This window comes from Ornithodoros turicata, chromosome 1 (assembly GCF_037126465.1).
Source record: "Ornithodoros turicata isolate Travis chromosome 1, ASM3712646v1, whole genome shotgun sequence".
Lineage (NCBI taxonomy): Eukaryota > Metazoa > Arthropoda > Arachnida > Ixodida > Argasidae > Ornithodoros > Ornithodoros turicata.
In genome coordinates, this window is record NC_088201.1 from 128,775,636 (window position 1) to 128,800,872 (window position 25,237).

Genomic DNA, 25,237 nt, shown 5'->3' on the forward strand with positions numbered 1-25,237 from the left:
TTTACATTGTATTTGCGTGGTATGCTCCTAGTCAATTGCAAGACGAATGACATACGTGACAAGAGATGAAAGCAGTCCAGTCGTATCTCGATCCTATAAGAAACTGCGAGACGTAATTCAGAAGAAGGCCAAGAGCATGTTGACGAAAGGCAACAGTGAAAGGTAGGGTGCCTCATTGGAAGGCTACCCAAAGGCAGCCATTTAGCGCATGTGAAAGAAAGGCCCATGAATTGTGTGGAATTCAGCTGGGGGTTTTCTTTAAACGCAAAGGGGAAAAGACGCAATGGAAAGTAGCGTGTAAAAATCAGATTGTATGCGTGTCGAACACTTAAAAAATGGTTTCTCTTTCAACGCATACCTCTAGCGTTACCACTATTCCGTGTTGTAGTGAAAGCGTTGTGTCACAAAATGAATCAGTTAATCGTGCAGGAGCACCGATGCGTTCGCACCATTGGAACGTAGTTATTATTTCGGTCACCCATTGGTCATATTACGGTAACCGCATGACTTTGAAAAACTTGACTTTGGCGCCTGCGTTTGAGTCATGAATGGAGCTTTGCCTGAAGTTACATTCGCGGCAATAATGAGTACTAGCTAACTTACTTTCTACGTATAAAGGTGCGAGATCCTGCGAACTACTACGGAAATGTTAAAGTGACTATCGTATCCATGAACGTGAGTATGAGTGTGTGAGACTAATCCGGTAAAGTTCGAGGGTGACAGGAATTAACCCAGAAGTGACATCCACAAGCAGATCTCTGCACAGCCTCTCCGCGACCTGCGATCGCCGCACGGCACACCGGCCGGTCGCCAAAAGCCCCCGCCTGCTCACTGATTGGACGTGTCCGCGCAAGGAGTGCGCTCTTGATTAACGATGAAAGACGAAAGTCACTGAAAAGGTTAACCAGCTGTAGGGATCGAACCCACATCTTCTTTCATCGTTGATTTCTTAGGCAATTTTAGGCTTTGTTTGTATCTGTCCCTTCTATGTTGTTCCAGCCTCAGAACATCAGTTTCTCTCTTGCTCTTGATTAGCCTTGTGTGAGTGACGTTTTTGTGATTCCAAAAGAGGAAATTCCGGGGTACTCTCAATCTTCTGCTCTAACTATGCATTAACTCAAATTGGACAGAAACTACTCGACTTTTTCTCGTCGGACTTTCCACGTTATTGTAGGTGATGAACGGGGAGTAAAGCGGCAGTTTCCGTCTGAGATCGAGCCCCCAATCTCGACGTCTGTAACCGGACGCACGAGCAACTGAACCATACAGATCAGTAGTCCATTTGAAAAAAAAAAAATGTCAGTTAGTTGGTAGCTTCTGCTTTCGAAGCTCGCAGTTAAAAATATGCATAGTTAATCTGCTCCCGAATTAGCTCGCTTCCGTCACTGGTTCGTGGGATGGGTAGGTGCAATGGCTTACTTTTGTATCAAAACCGGAAGCATATTATTGGAGTGGGTCAAGTACGATGTTCACATACAGTTATTTGTCGAAGCGGAAGATAAATCACTGTTCCTTACACTTGCAAAGAAGATAGCAATGTAGCGAATGAGCTGCACTCCCGTCAAATTCCCCGAGTGGTGGTACTCAGACACAACGTGAATGCTCGGGTAGATTGCAGATGGAAACTGAAACTCGCTCTCCACACCTGCACAAGCGATCAAATAAGGCAAAGCACACCAAATGAAGCAAGTACGACGATATAAAGGAAACTTACGAGAAAAGAAACTCATCATTGGCGGTCCTCTCGATTCTGGAAGTTTGGTTCCTGGAATAAATCAATCAAAATACTTCATTGTTGCACAATATTAGGCAGATATGTTCGGTAGTTAACTAGTTGTAGTTAAACTATTGCATGGTAGTTTAAAATAGTTAGAAAGTATTTGCAAAAATGGCAGCTACAACTACTAGTTCAATTTACTTTTTGTAGTTAACTACAGTAGTTAGGTTACAGCGGGCTGCAACTCTCGCATTTTTTCACTTAGTCTTCCGTGTACTTCACGGGCTTCTTTCTTTGTGCTTGCGCCAATTTTTTTCATATTGGGCATCGCACGCATGTAGACACTCTGAAGCAAAGCGTGCAGAAGTATTGCAATAAAGAGTGCACGCATTCCACAGAGAGCACAGGCATCATTTTCTGTTTCAAATGCACACAATCAGAAAGTACGTCTTTTGTGTCAACCAGGGTACATAACGATCGACACACATAGCACATTTAACAGGCTTGCGCCCCCTCCGTCGTCAGACTGGAGGCCATGTCTGTATCGTTGCTTGACATATCATTACTCCAGTATTCTATGGAGGGGTGCGTGCTGTAGCTTCCAATGCACCCAGGCGCTATTTCTACGTCTAAGCGATCATAGATATAACGGCGCACACAAAATATCAGAGCAGTTATAAATGTAGTTAAACAACTACATCCTACACACTAAATTTTTTTACACCTATGTTAGTGTAAGAGAGGTGTATTTTGAAATATACACCCAGATCATACTCTTATTACACCCCTTCGAGGCTGATCCTCTCATACGTGGGTGTGAATTGGGTGCGCATCATTGGTGTGTTAAAGGTGTACTAAGGGCGTAATGAGGGCGCAATGGTTTAGGGGCGTCTTGCCTTATTGTGAAATGTTTAACATTTCATGGAATAAAAATGGCATGCACTCTGAGTCTTAATTTTCCGCCATACCAAAACAAGTAAGAAACGCAAACGTTATCTTGATGGTGAGTTGATACACCAAGCAATTCTTCGATTCAGTGTTTTTTTTTTTGTGTGTGTGTGTATAATCAAATTAAACTTGGACATCTCACCCTTGGTTTTGACTGGAATGGGAGCAGGGCTATCGAATTTGCAGACGCTCGCAAGACAGGCGATGTATATAGTGTCTGTTTTGCTCTTAGAAGGGAAATGCCTTTCTAAGTGAGCTTGGTTCGTCATCGCATTTATGTGATGTTTCGAATTTATCTCTAAGCGCGTCTAAATGTATGCGCGTATATCCTTATCCGTATATCATATTGGTCCGATATGGCACCAGTTCGTAACTGCTATATTGGGAGCACACAATGCATTACATGTTCTCGTTATGTATTTACTTGGGCTGATATGCATGATACACACACTACGGAACCAAAGCTGCGGACTTTACGCCACACTAAAAATTGAATCAGTCTCGGTTATAGGGCATCGTCCAATCACCAGTATAGACCAATAAGCAACACACCCGCTAAGTAGATGTTACAACCTTTCAGAGGTGTGTGAGTGTGTTGTGAAATACACCCTCAGAGGTAGGTGTATTTCATTACACCTACAAATTTTTACACTCAAAAGGGTGTGAGTCATGGTACACCCACCTTACACTGAAAAGGGTGTAAAAAAGTTTAGTGTGTAGTAGCTGCAAAGTAGTTTTAGCTATTGTAGTTACACAAGTAGGTAATCTACAGTTTGACGCAGTACTTAATAATTATATAGTTAAAGTACTAAAAAGTATTTACAACACATCTCTGATAAAGGTGACTCTAACTGAGGTCATACGTTTTTATATGTTTCTTTTTCGATATCTTGTAGATGCGATGCGTTTACCTCCGGAGGCACTGTTTACCTCACCAGTGGACTGGCATCGAGGGCTCAACATGTAAGGCCTAAAAAAACGTTTGAAAAAAATAAATAAAATAAAATTAAAATTCTACATCGTTAAGCCTTTCCTCCCCCCCCCCAAAAAAAAAACAAAAAACACCTACTGAGAAGCAGCCTCAGCGCAAAGGAGATCCACACCCTATGTGAACATTACGCTGCCTTCGTTTCACCTTGTGGTGGTTCCTCCTCATTCACCATCTTCTCCGCCTCAAGCAATGTGATATGGTGCCGCCTCGTTTGGATCACCGACATCGCGGTACAGGAACCCAAAGGGAATATTCGGGGCACGTGATTCAAGCATGTCAGACTGCGGCACCTTGAGCGCTCATTCCGTATTATAAAAATACGCACTGTGCCTTGCGGTATGTGTGTTCATTATATTTTCGTTTTGCGTTATTAAGGTAGGACAGTGCAAAGAGAATATATAAAGTAGCGGCGTTGAAACATCGCAAACGACAGGCATTACCCGTACCTATGTCGTGGTCGTGCTCTCCTTCTTCAGTACAATATATTTCGTGGGCGAGTTGTCCATCAGCCGATCGGGCACTCGTGATCGAAGGTTGAATCCGATGAGTTCTGTTTATTATTCCTTCCTGTAACATTTAGGAAAACCATGTAAAACGTGCAAAGGACGCAAAAGTATTCGTCGAGTTGGGCGATTTGCAGGAAATGGAAGATTTGGGAGGAGATTTGAACAAATAGAAACACAATATATTGCTCGCATTCCGATCACCGTTGCACCATGAAACTATGCACTAACGAAGGGTCAAGTTGAAATAAGACGTTGATGTAATGGTTATTTCGAATTTGTTGCCTACAGAATACATGGTTAGGTTATCGGGCAAGGAGCTTATGTGGAGTTGAAAATCGTTGAGGAATACTCTTTAAAGGCTCATTAACACATCCATTTTAAAAAGCGCCTCAGCTATCGCGGTGCCGCCGACAGGGGCCTGTCGCACATAGCCAAGCCGCCATCCTGGAAGCGTGCTTCGTTGTTGTTGCTACGTGAAGATCGCACCGACACCTCTTCCAGCTCTCTTCCTCCAAATTTACATCGTGGAGCATGTTATCTATTTCCCTATTATCGTGAAGCGTTTCTGGTGGAATCATCAGTCGTTGGAACGACACGCGTGACAGAATATAACACAGATGCTGAGAAAGAGCAGCAGAAGAAGCGGGACACATGTTTACCTACCGACGGCCAAAATACGGTCACACGCAAGTCGAATTTATTTTCGTCGACACCGTGGTTTGAGCAAACTCCCAGCTCATCCTTTACAGCTCAGACCACAAACAACTATTGGTGACAATTGACGAACATGGTAGCACCAACCCCCCCCTCCACACACACACACACACACAAACAAACAAACACACACACAAAGTTCAAAAGATCCCAGCGGGGTATCGCGAGGCCCACCGTTGCCCGCCGGGGCAAAACGGGAGACACTTCCACTCCTCCGTGCACTCCGATTGCCTGGACGAAAATGCGTTTGTGGAACAGCGCTGCGGAGAAGCAGCACGGAGCGGTTCTCGAAAACTGTCTGGAAACACCGCGCGACAGCTGTCTCGCGGTCTCAGAGCGCGCGGCGCCGCCTGAAGAAACGAACGTGTGAATCCAGCTTTACTAATACGAACAGGTGAATGAACGTTTCCACACAGCAGAGGGAATGATCAGCTGTGCAGGTGACACTTTAAATTAATTCCCGAAAACCGATATTTATCTAAGATCAGTGTGCGAGACTTGAAAATTCCGACGTGATATGGAAACGACAATGAAACACCAATGTTCCGAGAAGAACCTGGACCTACCCGGGGAGAGCTCAAGCAGGTTTTTAAAGGGATATCAGGGCAAGCGATCGCGTAGCTCCGTAGATGGCGTCATAGAGGCACGTTGCACCACAGTGTCATCATCATGTGATCACCAGACTGTGTTTGCCGTACGCTGAAATTGTGTAACCACCAGTCCGAAAATGCAAAATAATGAAACGTTTTGACAAAGCATGGAAGGATTTTCAACAGAAAACAATAGCACATGAGAAGTTTTTTTTTAAGTGTACCATGAACCAACGCCCTATGAAGCTACGTCATTTAATCGCGTTTGGCACAGGCCTCCAGTCAATCTTCTTGTAGTTTCACTACTGTAATTATGAGAAGTGATGATGTCACAGAGACAATGTGTCCAAAAAGGAGTGTATACTGCGCCAGCTGGAGTGTTCCTGAGGTAGAAGCCCAAGAAGACAAAGGCGGAAATTCGGAACATATACTACGCCGAGAACACACATAGTCCTGAGGATGTCCTCAAAGCGTCATCATGTCCTCGTCCTTCTGTGACTGTCCTCAGGACGTCCTCAATGCATCATGCATCGACAATCCGGGAAGAGTCATCTGGTGATATTCTGCAAACGTCTTTTGGGTCAACTCAGAGGATAAGAAAAAAATGAAGCTTCCAAATTTTAGATAAAAGTAAACGCTCTAAGTGAGCAAGCTCTGTGATGATTTTTTTTTTGTGTTGTTCATCGCGTGTCCTACCCACACTTTTGGGTGCCCATCACACTTTTGCTCCAGCAATAAATAGCTGCAGCTGAATTATTATTAATTATATTTTATTACAGACTACCTCGTGCTTCATAGACCATTTCGTAGTAATATTTCTCGTGAGACCTCGTTGCACATTCGTTCTTACGGCAATTCCTTGGCTCTGAGAATGGTGGGAGACGTAGCTGTGGTAGCAGCGGTAGCAGTAAGTCCGCATGTACACCCGTGCTGCCGTGATGATTCCAAATTGCTGCCATTCGAACATGTTAGTTAATATACAGGAAGACTCTAGAAAACGTGCTTGGCGCCCCGTCAATGGGATTCTCCTATCCCCGAGCGTGACCGCCCCGGCGGACCCATCAAACGGACCGATTGAGGGAGCGAGTCCAGTGTAGGAAGCGAGGCAAGCCGTGTAATTGCGTTGAGTACGTATGAACCGTTTGGATACATGCAGAACTGAGCAGTGCTATCAGAATCTCAAGGTTAACGTTGTGATATCAAACGCGAACCATATTTGATCTGCGAGATTGCCTGCGACACCACCAGCCCTTTGTTTTCCACCGACACGGGTGAAGATGATTACCATCTATCACGTGTTGAAGTAGCGTTTGTATGCCTTGAGAGAGAAATCAACTAATCGTTACCCATCGTAAGGAATGCAGGCATGTAATTCCAAAGATGAATACGAACAGTAAACCATCATCTTCACTCTGCTCTGTGAACCAACGGGAACTGGAAATGGCCAAAACGAAACCACCCGCCATTCCATGTTCTGGTCTGTCGAGTTTTGTGACGATATTGTGACGAACGAACGACAGGACACAAGCAAGTGATGCAGTGTGAAAATATTCAGCGCTTCTTTCTTTAACAAACACATATGAAATACGCACACAGTACGCTGAATTATGACAGCAAGTGATGACTTTAGGAAAACGGGCACCTCAAGTTTACGGGAATGAAGCAGCCAACGTAAGGCATCGCCTTCCGTGACCAACGGATGGCAGCTCCCTTATGGCCTCGCTTCCTGGAGCGAGTCCAACCCCTTCAACCCCAACCCCTTCCTGCCTTCAGGCGACTGCGTTTTACGTGAGCAGAGCAAGCAAGTAATTTTGTATTTGTGTTTTACTGAGTTGATATTGTATGATGTTGTGCAAAACTTGTACAAAAATGTCTGTAGATTACTTTTAGCAAACATGTGCGTGTGGGAGACACGACATTTTTTTTGGGGGGGGGAGAGGGGGAATGACATTTCGTGATGTTCGGTGTGCCCATTCTGTTGTACACATGTGCCTCAGTTCGTACTGTCAGCTTTACCGACTTTGGCTCAGAGGCTACAGCTACAGCTTGGATGCATCGTATAAAGTTCGTCTTTCTGAATTTTTACTTCGGCTTTAAAGAAGTTAGGCGTGCATTTTCTTTCTCAAATTTCAGAATAGCGTGTGTTAAACGCGGAAGCTTCTTGTGGACGCGATTGGCGGGAAAGATGGCAGCTAAACAGTTGACAAACAGGATGGAACTGATGGAAGTGAACAAGCATATGAGGCTCTAAGTGCCAATAAGTGCATTTGTTCTTGGACGATAGACTGGACCTTTACTCTTCAATATTTGATTTTGAATATGTGTGTTGGTTTTGCTGTAGTATGATCAACTGAAGATGAACTTGATAGCAACAGATCCGTAAAACAGTAGAAGTTACTAGTTTGGGTCCCAGGTGCTCCTTTCAGGCCTGTCCGTTCAAACTGTGCCTTCAGTGTATCATAAAGGCTTCCTAGGCATGCGATATATTGGAATGTCAAACGCACGCTTTAATATTTTTGGTTTGTCAGTACGGAACAATAAGCAACGCAAGCATAATTTTTGTGTAATTGCAATTTCATAGAACTTATGTAGCTTCTGCAAGCACTTGACAGATATGCATGCCAGAGATAGCAAAATAAATCGAATCAAAGCAATGGGGCGCCAGAAAGCTTTTTTCCTAATGTGTACTTAAACTGTCCAAAATGGGACCCTGAGGATGAGCACGCGACAGGCTCCGGGACACCAACTCATATGCCAAAGTGTTATGATATTCTGATGATCAGATTTTGACATCCCAGGGATGTCATGCCCATCTCCGTCTGACAGCCCTGGGATAGCCCTTGGATAACAGTGTGTTCTTGGGGTAGAGCAACACCAATGCGAATACTTTCTAAGAACGAGGACGCTTGCCCCTCTCATCTGACCCTCGTTAGACGACGATAACTGCAAAGAGTGACGTAAACAAATGGAAAGCGCTACCAGATTTAGTCAAGTAGAAAGGGCGAGGAAGGCAGGCGTACTGCTGCTTCACAACAACGCTCTGGCGCACGTGTCAACGGAATTACAGGCTGACGTTCTGACAAAGTGGGTTTCAGCTGCTAGACTGCCTACGGTGCAGTCACGACGTGACTCCGTTTTTGGAAAATTTTCCCAACATTTCGAAAAAAGGAAACATTTTTTTAACTTCCGTGCTAACTTCCGCCGCGAAGCAACTGTGGCTATGAGCGGCGTACAGACGTGGACAGATGGAGAGAGGGGACAACAGGAAGCAGTGGGGAACAGGGGGGTTAGTGTGCGTGCTGTGCCGACCAATTTTTATTGCACGTTCTTTTGTGTGTGTGTTCTTATGTATTCCATACACTTACAGGAACCCTTTGAACGTGCTCACCTCGTCTTTCTACTAAAAACAAATCTAAGGAATAATTTGCAAAAGAGGGCGACCGTAGGCTAAAAAATTACGAAGGAAGAAAGGAAGATCGTGTCCGGACAACGTTCAATTCTGACTGCAACGATAAGCTGAGCACCAACGTTCGAAAAACATGCAAGTGGTCGCATGTGGATCGTCGTTCCCTGTACCTTATGAGACCTCAGAAAACTTATGTTAATGTTTCCCTCTCGCTGCACAACGCGTGCTGGTCATTACTCCCTGTCTGCAGGGAAGAAAGCTCTGGATGCACAAGAGCAGTGGCGGCACTCAGTGTCCTGGTCAGCTCTTCGCAAAGCACCAAGTCGAGCTCCGAGGCCTTCATCTTTCCAACATGGTGCTGTTCTTCCTACTTCAATGGCTTCTTCGAAGCGATAGCTTTAATCCTTATGCGGATGCATCTGCCCTTAAGCTGCGTTCTCACTGTGCCGCTCGGCAAAGGCGACCTGCATAGGGAGCCATAGGCAAAGCACATCGAGAAAGCCGACTGGTCTTGCCGATCGGCATAGTCAGGTCGTACTTAAGATTCCAGGAAAGAAGTCACCACCAGCACAGTGGTCACGACTGCGAGGACGCCTGGCTCTTGTTACAGTTTGTGTGGACTTCTTGTTAAAAGTGTTGTATCCCCTACCGAAACTAGAGGGAATACCGCTACACGCTACTTCACTTTAAAGTAGTGCAAAAAAATAAAAAATAACGGGACACCGCTAACGATACCAAATAAAGGTAACGGATATACTTTTCCGCTACCTACCCTCGGTGTACAAGCATACATATCTGTTAGAGACAACAGGCAAAATCAGACATTTCGATAAATGACTGAACGATTACAGACATTTTATTAAATGCGGGGTTTGGCCATTTAGGGAAATGCCTAAAAAAGCAAGGCATTTCGTTAAATGCCTAGAGAATGCCGCGACAATTTTTTGAGAACAGTTAAACGTATCATTGTGCGTGCCCAGGACACAACTTGACCTTAACAGGATGTTAGAAGAGTCTGAAATGACGAGCGCCAGAAGTGCGCTTTTTACATCGACAAAAACAAGCACGTGTAAATTATGAATATGGCCCACCAAAAATATCGCAACGTATGTGCCTTTATTATGGTCAGATAGATAGCTACTAACTGAATTTGGTATAGATCAAAGTGACAAAAAACATTCGATGAGCTGGAGAACCACTGGACCCAGACATTCGAATATTCCAAAATTAGTGTCTCTTGCTCGTCTTTCACGAGTTACGACACTAAAAGAAGAATAAAAGAAGCAACTCTCGTGGCATAGTGGCTAGGACAATCGCTTGCTGAGACCGGGAGGTGACACGGGATCGAATCCTGTCACCGCCTGTGCTGTCTGAGGTTTTCTCTGACTTTTCTGAGGGCGTTCCAAACGAATGTCGGCACAGCTCCCCCTAAAGTCGGCCAGGACACATACTAACCCCCCCCTGTCCCCCACTCCTTCCTCTTGTCCTCTCTGCATGTGTCCACGTCTGTACGCCGCTCATGGCCACAGTCCCTTCGCAAGGTGCTAACACGGAATATAAAAAAAGAACTAGAAAAACAATAAAGGTTCAAGCAACGTCATCGACTTTCAGTCATTGTCAAAACAAGCACGGTCCGCGCTGCAGGTCCTCATTCCGGAACACCTTCTCATATTATGAAACTACATGATACAAAAAGCGACCATGATATCTTGGCTCGTTTCCGCCACATCGGAATGCTACGGAAAACACCAATTATCGCTAATATCGTTACCCAAGCAGCACAACGTACTGAAAGTCAAGTGCAATAGGGGTGAATGGGTAGGTGGAAGGCCTTGAACAGACTTGTGAAACTAAAGAACATTGATAAGACACATACCGTCCACCCCTATTGCACTCGACTTTCAGTACGTTGTGCTGCTTGGGCGTCTTCCCGGCTTTATAAAACAGTTATCAGGAGCTCGATGAGAAAATGGAGAACCTACAAGCCTATCGAAGGAACGCAGCTTGCTAATCATATCGGTTTCTTTAGGAACGGGCAAACATGAGTGGCAGAATCTTGCTACCTTGCTACGGAAACGTCCGTTTTCAGGGGAGGACTTGGACCGCAGCTTTATGGTTAATTGTTTGAATCTGAATGCAAAAAAAAAAACAAAAAAAACCTGAGTACATAATTTTCAGGCCGCGGGACAAGCAACTGCCTTTCGAACCAGTTGTCTTTGATGTTGTCGTTGAACGAACACAGTCATCGTGGAAACATCATATCTTCTACTTAGGGGCCGAGTTAGTATGAGCAGGTGGTGTTGGTGTTGGTGGAGAAAAAAAAATATCCCGGTGAAGGCAAAAATTAGGCTTTACTATTCAGCAATTTACTCTCGTATGCTACTCTTGGGATTATTACAGAAACAAATATTGCTGCTCTGCAGCAAATGCAGAACACAGTGCTGCGGTTGCGTTGGCTTTGAGGCATCCGTTCAGGCAATGATGGATACGCATAGTATTCTTAATATTACCGCTACTTACAAACTTAAACTTCTTCAGAAAATATTCGCAGAATTCAGGTCCAGCGTTGGTATTTTCTACTGTAGCCTTCACTTAACTGAACATCGGTTAACCTATACATTGGTCAGGCGACGATGAAACGGCGTTCGATGAAATCGCCGGGCATCGAACTGTCTACGAGTGTCAACGTTCGAGTTTTCTAGTACCGGTCCCTTTTAAAACAATCATCGCGCTACCGTGCTAAATGCAAATCTCATGGTGACTTTAAGCGTAGGTTGGTTGGTTAAGTTGTGTGCTAACTGAGTAGATGTTTCATACATTGCACTTTTGATTGATTGATTGACTTTTAAAAGAAAAAAAATGGAGATGCTAGTTTCGAGCCACTCGGGACTGGCTACTCCAGGACGCGTTATTAAGAAAAGAAAGGGAAACAACACAAATCTCGACGCTTTGAAACGGAATGGAAGCAGAATAAATGAAAACACCACCATCTAGGTTCGCACCAAAAGCGAAATCTCAATGCACACACACACACAAAAAAAAAGAAGAAGAAGAAGAGCGTCACAATGTGTCAGAGAGGTCTGTCCAGACGAGAAATTGCACAAGGGCGCGCATGGCAGGTATGAGTTGATTTGCTGGCCAGCACCCAAGAACCTTTTCCGTGGAGTATGGCCGATTATCCAGGCGGGAGGGGGACGACACAAGGGTACAACGGTGTGCACCGTATCTGGGACAGTCTTGGAGTATATGATCCACGTCCTCAACTACCTTAGAGATGTTGTGTCGTTTTATCTATTTTCCTTTATACGTACGGTTATCCTGTGGCACCTTGTGTGTAATGATTGCGTTGTTAACTTTCCTGTTCGTTGTTCGTTGTTGTCGTTTTCTATATTGATTATTTGCACGTATTCTATTGTTGCAATGATGTGCCCTTTATGTCTTTTTCTGTGGTAGGTGTTGTGTGCTGTAGATCTGCGCTCCGGGGGCTGAGTTCCCTTTTGCGGGAACACATGTGCTTGCCTTTTAACAATAAACAAGCAAACATGTTGTTATATGTATCTCGCGGTGGTGGACTATTTCAATCCATCCCATTGGCCAACACGCTGCACAAAATGTTCCGGGAGGGAACGGCCAAGCAGCCATTCCATATATTCCAAATCGATAGGGCGATCCCTAGCAAAGCGATCCCTAACCCGTCGGGATGCCAGAACGGGTCCCTGTGTGTAGGTTCCGAATCACTGTTTTGTACTTGTTTTTAAACTGTTATAACTGCCAGTGAAATATTTTATTGTTAATAAACCTGGACGGCCCTGGCATTTGAACTGTTTTCGAATAAAATGGCCCTCAAGCTGCGGTTAGGGTAATTGATATCGTTTGCGACATTAACGCTGGGTAGGTCTAGAATAGCGCCCCCAGGCGCTTTGAGGCTGGAAAGAGACAAGGGATTTCCACTACGCATGCTCAAAACAAAAGCATTATTACGCGCATTGCGCATTGATGACGACCTTACTAGTTTTGGGGTCCAAAGTGCATAGGTTATACTTACAGGCCTGCCACACGGCAAACTGAATGGCATCCCCAGCGAATGACAGTCAGACAGAATGTAATTCGTTTGTCTTACATCGAGCTACACAAAGAGACATAATGTCATTCGAAAATGATGTCACTGTCGATAATTAAGACACCAGGGCTGAACACATGAAGCATTTTACAGGTACGTTTGTTTCGTTTTTATTTCGTTTTCTAGAAACTAGCGAAACATTAGAGTGTGTCATAAAATCTTTGCGTTTTTACGACGATATTTAGTTGGCTAAGTATCACACGCAAAGTCAAGTAAGAAGCCTATCTGCACCAGGTAAGTGCATTAAACATACCCCCCCCCCCCTATCTGCACCAAACTAGCAACATCGCGAATGGGAACGAGGAGAGTTCACCGAAAAACAGTGTTAAGCCTTCCTTGCTCCGTGTCAAAAGTTATGACGTTCGTGATAAATTATTGGAGTACAACTTTTCATTCGTCTTCAATTTCTTCGAACGGGTTATCGTTACTGTTTTTGCTACTTCTCTACTACGAGGTTTGCCCAGTCCGTCCGAGGGGGAAGAGTGAATGATTGTTCACGAACTCATTAGCTTGGCGAATATCATTCGCACATATTGCCATCTGATTTCACCGTGTGTCATACGCTGGGAATGACATTCCATTTGCCATGTGTCAGGGGTGTAACCTATTCTAAAACAGCCTATTACGTCCAACGCTTAGTGTGTCCTCTTCTGCAACGCAATATTTTTCCAAGAACCATGCTCTACGAGACAGTTTCGTGCGCTAAACATCCACGATTCGCGATCTCAAGCCACCAGCACCATGGCCGAGTAGGTAAAAGCATCCGTTCATTTGTGGTAGACAAGGTCACGATGAAGTCTGGTGTAACATGATGGCATGCTGTCCCCTTGTTTCCGTAGTCGGTGATAAGATACTGTGCTGTATCTCGTAACACGCCACCCTGTTCTACCTTACTTGAGGCATGAAAGACAAATATAGGTGCACTGTGGTTCCGCTGGTGCCTGGTGTGCGCCTCAATGCCAGGGCAGACACCGTTTGCATGCTGTCAGAAGTTTGACGAACGCCAAGACGCTTCCAACCGGTATGACCGACATTCAAGCAAAGGCGGCACCAACAACGCTGTCAAACAGCCTACTGCCGCCGCAAAAGCCTCAGAACACAGCGGACACATACCTCGTCACGGCATGGAAAGTCGAAAGATTTAAAGGCGGCAACTTTTTTTAATTGCCATAGGCGAGGAAGGACGCAAAATTTAGGAAACGAGAAAGCGTACCATTTTGCGTACCAGGATTATTTGTTCGGCATCAGAGACCAGAGGAGCCACTCGATGGCTGGATAACAAACGTAAGGCTTTTAGCAAAGCAGTGCGACATTGCTTCCAGCACCGTGTGTCGCTTCCAGTTCCGCCGCTCGTCAAACGTACCCCAGGTGGTCGAAATAGTCCGGAGTCCTACCCTGCGTCACGTGCAGCAGGTGGCCACACTAGTCAGACAACACTTTTGTGTAACATCACGGCACCATTATGATTAGATAGTGCGCCTTTGCAGAGAACGAAAAGAGAATGTTGCGAACAAGAATCATCCTAGAGACACGAAAGAAGAAAACTTGCAAAGGCAGCTGATTCAGGAGGATTTAAAGGTACTGTAAACCAGTAGACAAGCATGATATGCCGGTGATGTGACTAGAGACTTTGTTGCTTCTAAATACCATATAAGGAACTATACGACCGACAACGCGCTATAAATATTTTTAATTTGCCATGAAAGATGCGGCGTAGTGGAGCGGTGAGACGGCTGGTGCCAAACAACCCCCTGTACAGCAGGCAACACTGAAAATTGGTATTACACGCTATTACACCGGAACTTCATTATTTTAGTAACCATATTATTAGTTTTCCTGTTCACCTATGCATTTTGAAACCCCTGTTAACAGTTTAACCTGTTAACCCCTGTTTTTGCGAAGTAACCCAGCGCTGGCCGCTGTTCGATGGAGGCTCTCCCTATACTGCGCCTGCGCGCTCCTTCTGTTCGCGGCCTCTTTCGAACGAACAAACTCTCTCTGTGAACCTCTGTGAACAAACAAGTCCCGACGCTGTCTGGCTTCTTGAACGTTTGACACATTTTTTTCAACGGCTCAGCATTTCATTTCAGTTCGCTTATCCGTTTAACCTCAGATGTGGATCGTTGTGTAGATTGCAGGGGCGGATTTTATGGTGGATTGTGGTGAATTGTTCTGTCGGGCCCAGTGTTATACGCATACAATGTGGTTGCCGCCGTATGTGTCAGGAGTACGGATTCATTTCAAATACGTAGTACAGTGTTGCCCGTAATTTTTAATTGTAATTTTCTAATTAATTGCACGGTCTACTGGAATGAAACTTGCGCAGCTTTTGTCCTGGTGGCTTGGACTATCGAATAGCCACACTAAATGACATTTGATCGGTGCTGCTTTACAGTACCTTTAAGTTATGACCGTGTCGTGTCCGCTTGCAGAACGCACGAGAACAGTAAAGAGCAACGTGAACAAATTCAAGTAAAAGGAGAAAGTTCAAATCCTAGGGTACGAGCAAGAAGTTGAAGCTGTTAAGAAATCAGGCGTGGCTAAAGGAGCCAGATGCAAGCAGTGCGGTCGTGAACATTATGTGACTTGACACTGACAACGTCATACGACTGAACATGTCCTGCCAAAGGAGAAAGTTGCAGAAAGTGAAAAGTGAAAAGATATCATTTTGCATGGGTCTGTTGGTCCACCACCTGAAGTGGCACTCGACAACGCGACGTGCGTAATGGGAGTCAAAGAACTACAAAAACGACCAAAGGGCTGCATTACGAAGATGGTGCACTTAAAACCAAGTAATCCAGCGATGCTGCTCGATCATTCCCTTTTGTTACACACACAAAAAAATAAAAGAATACGAGTTCATTGTGGCGGTAGACCTATACCAAATCTGAAATATTAAGATCAAACCCGCCGCGTTCCGACGCCATATTGCTCTGAAGTTTGCGCTGCGAGCAGAAAACATGCCCTCTATGGAATCATCTTGTGAGCGTTCTACTGCATCGAAGAAGCTAAAAATTTGAACACGTTTTCATCAAGGACCATGACACTTATTCACCTTCTGTCGGCAGTCCGCCGCAAAGTTTAGGATTTAGGGAATTATGGGAAACACTTTGAAATATCTTTCGCCATATTGCTCAGCTTAGGGAAGCCGTACATGCTCACCTGCTACTTGGACGTTCGGATGGTCTCGTTAAGGGCGAGTTCGGAACACTCAAGCACGTCAAGTTTGACGAAGGTAGCTAGCCCTTCCTCATATGGATCCGCTTTATGAGCGACACAACGAACAAACTGACCAGACTCAAAGCAGCGCCACTGCGAAAGGTATTGAAGGGCGCGGTCGAGCCAGAGTGGGTGCCGCTCACTAGGCACACCGTCAAAGTACAACTGAACATGAAGCGCGGAATATACTTCCGCAGAATGCAAATCCCCGTTATTCGGACCGGCGCGATAACGTTCCACTAGTCCCAGGGCGCTACGTACTCCCAAGTGATGTACAAATATAACAGGGAGCACGTCCAATCACACGTCTACGTAGCACTGACTCGCTGCGCGTCCCTAGAAGGCCTCTTCTTGAAGTAACGCATCAGATTGCAAAGAAAACGTTCAAGTTTCACCACGTTAGTAGCCCTGTGCGGCGCGATTTACGCGACGAGTTCAACCATCGTCGTAAGACTGTCACGACGGAATGTCTGGACGATCTCGACGACCCGCATACTCTCTCAGTATAGCACCGTTCAACGTCTGCTCGCTCCACGCAAACAGACTACACGTTGTGCAAGATTATGTCGTGCGGCGCGCAACGTTCCAATGCATATGCGAAACATGGGGGGATCCGCCACTGGAAATTCCAGGGTTCACATGCGTGCACATTGTCTCGAGACACCCGTCAGCGAGGGCTGCGGGAGCAGTAATCGACGTTAGCAACAGCGCTACGAACGTCACCACACATCCGTATACCCTCGTCAACCAACCAACGTCCGACATCGCCGATATATGCGCGGCATACGTCGCCCGAACAGACTAGGGTTCGGATCCCGGGGCACAATTTCGTGTCCCGAAATATCCGGATTTCGCGAGGCCAAATCCCGGGATTTCGGGATAATAAATTTCGGCTTTCTTCACAATGAATACTAGGCGGTATGGAGTGACTTTCGGTTTCGTTATCGTACCGAACTCGAAAATAAAGTTCAAGACCACCACTAAGTCACTTACCATTTCAATCCCAGTGTCCTGGTCTCTCATTATAACAGCCGACAGCTTATCAGGGTCGTGATAGAGGTTGTCTTCGATGTCCCGAACATCAACCTGCGTCGGCAGCGAAAATTATGGTATGCTTAGCTATTCATGCACGTACCGTTACCTGCTTATTTAATTAAAGCTATCAGTTCCAAGCGGTGTTTTTTACTGTGTGTAAAACAGCGCGGTATTGAGAGTGTTTGCTGTTGATGACGGCAACACAAGAACTGCAAGAACTGCAACAACAAGAACTAGAGAACAACAAGAACAACAAGAACGGCAACACAAGAACTGCACCGATTTTTTTGCTCGCAATTTGCCTTAAAAGACTCGACCATAGCCGGGGACGTTCTCAACAGATGGTCGTTCGGGTGAAAGACACGGCAGTGAACCACAAAACGCAGCGACTAACGGAAAGTGATCTACTGCGACAAATTCCCCTAATTCTTGCTTAATGTGCCATCACGGACCAAAATAGTTCCATTTCTTTTATTTCTTCACATAAATCGACCTCGCACAACGATGCTGTATGTGCTGGCATTCGTGCTGGCATGAATTTTCGAGAGAAGACGCAAAACTGTACAGATTCGGTTCACCTTACAGGAGGTAACGTCATCGAGAATTGTCGCCTCACTCCCACGAACAGCACGCACGTTGGAAGTCTGCCGGTAGCTGTGGTGTAGAGACGAGAATAGATCGTCGTGGAGCAACGTTGGCAGTCGCATTGGTATATTGCGGACCCTATAGAATACTTTTCAAATTGTTAAATTAATTTGAATTTTATGGCGCTTCCACCTCACGTAGAGAAACAATATTCTCGGGGAATGGAGTGCGAGATAAGTGGATTGTAACGACACAAAGTCGATGAGGTTCTGAAGACACGAGATTTAGCCAGTAGTGGGCATTTTTATAATGGGTCTGTTGAGTCAGAGCCCTGAAATTATTTTTGCGTCGAAGAGCTGAGTCTCAGGTTGGCAAAACAGAGACAGGTGCTTCGCGGCCCTAACATGGAACTAAAATAAAAAGAAACAGGAAAAATCAGGTTGACAAAACGACCAATAATATTACGAAAAAAATTGTCCGCCAACGATGCAAGAAAGTATGTCAAAGAAAATAAGTGAGGTTCCACTTACGACTGAGTCCCTTGGCACTTTTCCTTCGTATTCTGTCAGCGTAAATGGCTCGGACAATACAGATGTCTTTTCCAGGTTGAGGGTTAGCTGGTCGTCGATATAGACCGATTTGGCTCCATCGGTGGATCTGCCTGCCAGCAACATTGGGTAGAATACCGTCGGAGGCTCTTTGCCTGCGGGATCAATAATTATTGTGTTACTCGACGTAGCTCTGGATCAGTGATTTTGTAGTACCGTAGAGGCAAATCAACCCAAAAGAGCGAAACCATGTAATCGGGTTAACACGTAATACTCGGATAACAGCCGCCGGATATACGAGGACGAAGCGAAGCTTCCAGAGTGACACCTCGCCTTATTTGGCGGGTACTCACGCCGATGAAGGAAATCAAACCGAAACAATAGTAATCGTGAAGTAGAATGTATTTCCCTAAAAACATCGCTCTTAAAAACGATTTTGACTGAAACGTAACAGGTCTCAATTGTCCCTCTAATAGTGTATTGTAATACGAGGATCGCATATCAGAAAGCTCTAAAACGAGCTTCGCCCTCCTCGCCCTACTCTTTCAACATATGCCAAGGTATATCTAATCTGGTAGCGAAAACAAGCGAAAATACTAAATCAGACCCATCGGCAAGGCTACCATCATGAGGCACGAGCGATCCTGGGTGTTGACAGTAGAGGTACGATCGTAAACACAAAAACTTTAAACGTGGGCATGGGTTGTATGTGTACTAATAAGTTATTCATAATTTCAATGTAGAAAAAAAACTTTCTGTTGCCCCACTCGTGCACATATACGAAATCATCTACCACCCGAGTACGTTTCCGTATCCTGTTCCTTTGCGCATGTGTCACAGTGGGCGTGTTTATCCGTGCATCTGTGTCTCCGTGCGGTGTGTCCGTGCATTGTAATGCGGAGTTCGTAAACTTTTTGGGTTAAACAGGTAGCGACGTTGATATCTCGGAGCTGTAGGCCAATATTAACACGTGTAAACTGATGAATACAACGCATCCCCTGTTGCTGGCCCCGCGAAGAAAAATTTCATGGGACGAGCGGCCATGATAGCGTGAGTGTAAGCAGAAATCAGCTGTGCACCAACGATGTCATGTTTTGTTGCAATTATGGCCACTCATTGAATAAATGCAAACGTCTAATCACTGCGTGTGCCTATTGCTCTAGGTGAGAAATGGAGCTTAAGTGAACCTTCCTCGTTTCTGTGTGATATCACGGTGCCCTTCTCTTTGGAGTTGTCAAGATATGTGATAACTATATGAATTTCGTAATGATATGTTTCATTAAACCTGATAAAGTTTATTTTTTCTGTGTTCTCGTCTGGTACTGTTGCACGGGTGAGGAAAAAGGAATACAACGCAAACGAAGTGCGCGAACGAAAACGTGCCATGACCAATTATGCACTACTTATTATTCATACTGCTGACGTCACCTCTGACGCCATTTATTTACAATCGTACATGCACATATTTTCTTGCTGCGTCTCCGGTTCCTCCGTGGCGTTTGTCACCATAAAACATGATTTTCAATCAATGACAGCATTTTATTCAGGAAGTAAGGACCGCTGCCATTGAAATGAAGCTGAATCATTGTGCGCCCACGGGGAGTAAAGATGCAAAGCGTTCGAACAGACCTCTACCAGAGAAACGTCGTCATGACCTTGATAGGCAGACTGAAACGGCAACAAATCGGAGTGAGAGGGCTGGGTTCCACGAACGGGCACTTTGTCGCTGCCTCCCATTGAAAGAAAAGTAGGACCGAGGGTCGCATCCCTTTAAAGGGCCATATCGTAATCCCTTCAAGATCGTGGCTTTCGGGCGCGCCCTTATTCACCTCTAGCTTCGAGCGTAGTTCAATTCTACCAAATTTTGGCGCGAACACTATGACATCATTTGTTTACAAACAGGGGAGAGGCTTATTGTTGGATATAAACCAGGACGATCTAAGCGTGTTGTACTCCTCCGCAGGCAACTCAAGGTCTGGCTCAACTGCTCACGCGCGCTGCACCTGCGTAATGCTATTTTGTGTCCGAAGTAACTTGGAAGTAACTCGTTCTTTTTGTTAAGGAACTCAGTAACAGCGGGTTACATTCCAGGCTTCGTTCGAAGAACTTCGTCATTAACTTAGTTACATTTTGCACACGGTAACTTAACTGGTAACGAGTTCTTTTTACGGGTAACTTTTCAATCTATGCATTATAGACGATAACCTGAGTTAAAGACACAGCATTTGACAGGGAAGGATGTTAGGTATTCAGCTGATATCTTTGACTCGTTGCAAGCCTGGGTGTTAATTGCAAAAACGCATTCCCGTCACCGTTACAAACGTTTCCCGCCCCACCACATGCAACGAACGTATCCCAACAAATTGTATTTCAGTATATGATCCATCCGACATGCCAATATAGGCTACTCAGGGTGCCCGAGGTTTCTTCAAGCCTTGGCTCTCACGTTGGTTCCACAGTGTTACCAAGTTAACAAGGCATGCCTGCGACGCATTGCGCTCCGGTTTAGGTTCTACGATGGAACCACGGCTGGAAGTCTGCCGTGTTCAGGATGGTGCTTGCCGTAGAAGCAAGAACGTCGAACTGCGTGTCTCGGAACTGGTCTTGACATGCTGCCGCAGAAGCTTCTATTACACTAGGTATTTGCAAGACAATATTTGCCAGCAAACAATTCCATAATAAAAGGCTCCCCTTTTAAGGGTGTTTTTGTTTTTAAACGCCCATTATAACAGTGTTTTATTAGATATACACTTAATTAACTGGAGTATTAGAAAACACCCATCATTTGAGTGTAAAGGCAACACCAAAAAGGTGTGCGCCATGGGACAAGTCATTTACACCAAAAAAGTCTACTGTGTATCCTAAATTATGCGTATTTGGAAAGGCAACAGAACGTATTACTTGACAGCCTTTCTCGTGGTTGTCTGCGGCCCAGGTCTTTCCGTTATTGGTTCTTTTCATCATGGTGCACCAGTTAGTCTGCGCATTCACCCTTTTGTTAATAGCTTCGGTTCATTTTATTAATGACTTTTACGAGGAACCGCGTTTCTACATTGCTGTGAGCTAATTCTAGGCCCCAGACAAACACTAGGCTCCAATGACGACATGTTACCTTCAGAATATCTTTTGGTTACCGCTTCTAGGTCTATTCCGGCTAAAAGGGTTGAGAAACCACAGGCAATCAACTAGATGCATGGCTCTGTTTCGCACACTGTAGTCCATGAATTCGACATTCCTAATTTGAACGGTTTCTTAAGTGTTGGGTTTCTAAAACTGCGATTTTTTTTAGTCGACCGTCGACGGCGTCGCCGAACATTGCTGAGATGCGTCGTTAGTCAGGAAGCGATGTATTATACGTGCTTGGTTGCCCGAAGTACCTGAAGGACATCATAACATTGGCCCCTCTCCGATGGTCGGCTCCCTTTGCAACCACCTTCATCGTCATAGAAACGGAAAAGTCTGCACTTTTGACCGTATCTTGGCCGCGTAAAGAATTGAAATAAGATGTATAGGTTCGTGTCCTACAGCTGGCTAACCTTTTCAGAGGTTTCCTTCTTTCATCGTAAAGAGTTGAGAACGACGGAGATAATGGTCTTGCACGTAAGTTGCGAAAACATGTGCAGGGTGTGCGCAGATGAGGTTTTGCCACATTTGAGCACGTAGCATTTTGCCTGCTTACCGGACGAACATCAGGTGGCACACCACGACGCATTGATCAGTCAAGACCCAACAACAACAACTTTATTGTGAGATGATGAATGAGGAATTTTATCGGCGCGCGCGATACTCTACCCCATTGGAGATTGTGATGCGGGCACTGAAATAATGAGCCCCTTCGCGATAAGGATTGAAGTCCTATGGTATCCAGAAAGGGGAAGAGAGCTTTGAGGGCAGAGCTTTGGTGGACTGGATGTGGCCAGAGACCAAACAATTTTGTGAGAGACGGGGTCTAGCTTGTTAAGAGATCCTGAGAGTACGGTTCAGGAAGGTTGTTAGTGTGGGCAATGGAGAAGTCTGTCTCTTCTACAACTCATTCTGATGGACGCTGAACTAGAGGGAATGCATGAGAGCCTCCAGAAACGCCTACGATGAGGTCCACTCTCATAGGAAGCATATAATATAGGAGGTAAATTAGTGGTAGGGGCATTGTTTTTATCAAGAAGTATGTGTCACCAGGGAAAGTTACTGATAAAATACACGGGCGACACTCTGTAGGTCGGGCTTACGACTTCTGAATACGTATTACAGCTTCTCGAGTTTTATAATAGGTCTTACACATGAATTATGTGTACATTACGGATACAAATGAGATAGTGAGTAAAATATATAATACACATGCCCAAAAGTGTTAGTATGGCAGTGATAGTATCATAATACAAAACATTACTATTACCGCAAAACCTGTTGTTTTGTACCAGCGAAGGTTCCTCTGGTAAGTAGGCCGCGCGGTACATGCATATTTATGTGCATACATTATCTGAACGCACTCTGTGCATCAACACTGAAAAATGAGCTTACCAGTACAGGTACAAGTGCATCGTGACAGAAGACGCAGAATAGCAAAAGCACTAATAAAAGTGAAGCTCATTGTGCTGACTTGGTCTCTTTCCTCGTTGCCTACACTAACCTCGCACACCTTGTGAAGCCACAACCAAGAGACTGCGTGCGATGGTTCTTCACAACGCATAATTGCGCACGTTAATAAGATACGCGCGTTAATATGATCAATTGAGACGTCAGTCTGTTATTAATCTTTTAGCAGCAGGACAATTCCCTACACAATGTGTCTGCACACTCATCACTCTTCTGGGCACATTAACGAAAGACGGCACCTGTGTTAGTATCCGAACACTCATTTAGAGCAGACGCACGCTTCGTACCTGTAGAATGAAACGTTGCAATGCTATTGTCTTCGCCTTCTGACTAATGAGAAGCATGAATCAACTGCTTCCATGTCGTGCAGATCTGTATTAATCGTAAAGACAAGGAAACAAGATTGTTGTTCTCCCTAAGTGGTGCCGTCAGATTTGGATGACGAAATGTTTCGACCTAAAAACGCGAAACAGAGATAGGAAAGGAAAATGAAAGCGCAAAAAGAGCGAAAATGTCTAATAGCCTTATGACACTAATGTCTTAATATACCTACTAGCCTTATCAATTATTGACGATATATACCTTCACGCAAAGGGTGCGTTGTTGTCGCCTGAGATCGCTGCGAATAATTTGGAAGAACCACAGTATGTCATTCAGTGTGCATCGTCTAGGTATGTACTTCACAAGACGTCGGTGGCGACGGTCGGTAGATGCCTATTGCGTTTGCCTCAAGCGTACGGACCCCCTATGCAAGCTTTGCGTTCTGCAGTTTTCATTTCTTTCTCACTTTTTCGGTGGGGACGTGTACGACATGTAGTTGAGAGAGGCAGGTCACAAAGCAGTCCTGTTTGGAGCGCCGCGAACCTTATACATAGGGGAAAAAGAACGTTCACGTTGTTTAAATGTTAGCCTCCATCACTCACGGGAACGAAGCGAACCATCAATGCTGTTACAGCGCATGGCGTACCACCAAGACTGAAGGCATACTCGTCGAGCGGCATTATCACGCCAGATTCTGTCGAGAGCAGCGATAGGCACATTGTCGAGAATTTATAGGGGTAAGTAAGCGAGACACTGTCGTCCCGACAGAAGGCGGAATCTAAACCATGGAGATAAGAAAATAAGGAGGGGGCTATAAGCACCGATAACCGTGGGACACCTCTAGCGGACTCTCCTGGCAATACCACTCCCATCTAGTTGGCCGGTCACGTGATCCCCACATGTTTCGGTGTTTTGGCAGTCTGCGCGGAGACTTGGAAGTTTAGCGAACCCCATCTTCAGCAAACCTCATACCTTCAAGGAGTCCATTTCTGCAATACTTCGAAGCCTGTGTGGTGTTTCAAATTTTGCCGCGTGATAAGTCACAGCAAACGTTCACCAAAACAGAAGAGAAGCCAGGAAATGTCACAATGACGTGCGTACGTCTTCTAGAGATTTAGTGATCCATTGCTTCTACACAGATATTGTCTATTTAGTTTTTCATCTGGTATGATAACCTGTGACTCCAAAGATGTTATGAAAGCGAAAGCAAGTTATTCGGTCGCAGCTCGTCTCTGTATTCAGGTAAGATACACGGCGGGCATGGAGGGCGCCATGTTTTATGACGTATTGCCGTGATCTTTATGGGTCACGTGTGTGGGCAACTAACCACAATGCCATGCGCGGGTCACAGCACGCCCACTTGCATTGGGAGAGGCGCTTAGAGCATATCATTAGTCTCTTACCTGCATGATCTAAACGTACTCGCTAAAGCTGATCGCCTCACAGGTTAGATACCATAGCGCCATTCACACAAGGATCTGCGTCGACAGGTATATTTCCAAGTGCGGAGCTGTTGCAGCTTTCAGGTTTCAGGAAACGCAGTCGTGCTGGATGTCGAAATTTAAATTTAAATTATTCTGTTAGATGTTGTGCTTCATTGCTTTATTTCGTATTTATAATCTATAATTTATAATAATTTATAATCATTTGCATTTCCTTTTTATTGTTTGTGCTGTTATTTGCAGCATATGGTATCTGACAATGTCCGTTTGTGATAGTTTAGTAAAATACGAACTGCGGCGCTCAACAACTCCTATTCCAGTCTTAAACCACCAGCTTTCACTGTGTAGCTTCGTTTCGTACAAGGTGTTACACGCAAAACTGCAAGCAAAAAGCAATGCACGAAGTCCAATAGCCGCTTGCCAGAAAAAATTTGCACCTTTCGCTAGAAGGGCGCGCTATAGGGGCGCACGCAAGAGGATTGTGGTAGTTCTGGTACCCCGG

The 25,237-nt window shown here is 45.1% G+C and overlaps 1 protein-coding gene across 1 annotated transcript in view; it reads right to left on the bottom strand.

Moving 5' to 3' along the window:
• Positions 1–23,040, bottom strand: part of LOC135368854 (venom metalloproteinase antarease TserMP_A-like) — a 93,501-nt gene extending 70,461 nt beyond the window's left edge. Inside the window, exons 1-6 of the mRNA XM_064602395.1 lie at positions 22,898–23,040; positions 18,362–18,534; positions 17,205–17,297; positions 4,103–4,223; positions 1,715–1,765; positions 1,518–1,645 (exon numbers count right to left, since the gene is read on the bottom strand). Coding sequence (XP_064458465.1) covers positions 1,518–1,645; positions 1,715–1,765; positions 4,103–4,223; positions 17,205–17,297; positions 18,362–18,534; positions 22,898–22,967 — 636 coding nt within the window. The 5' untranslated portion in view covers positions 22,968–23,040. The remainder of the gene's footprint in view (positions 1–1,517; positions 1,646–1,714; positions 1,766–4,102; positions 4,224–17,204; positions 17,298–18,361; positions 18,535–22,897) is intronic.
• Positions 23,041–25,237: the final 2,197 nt, after the last annotated feature.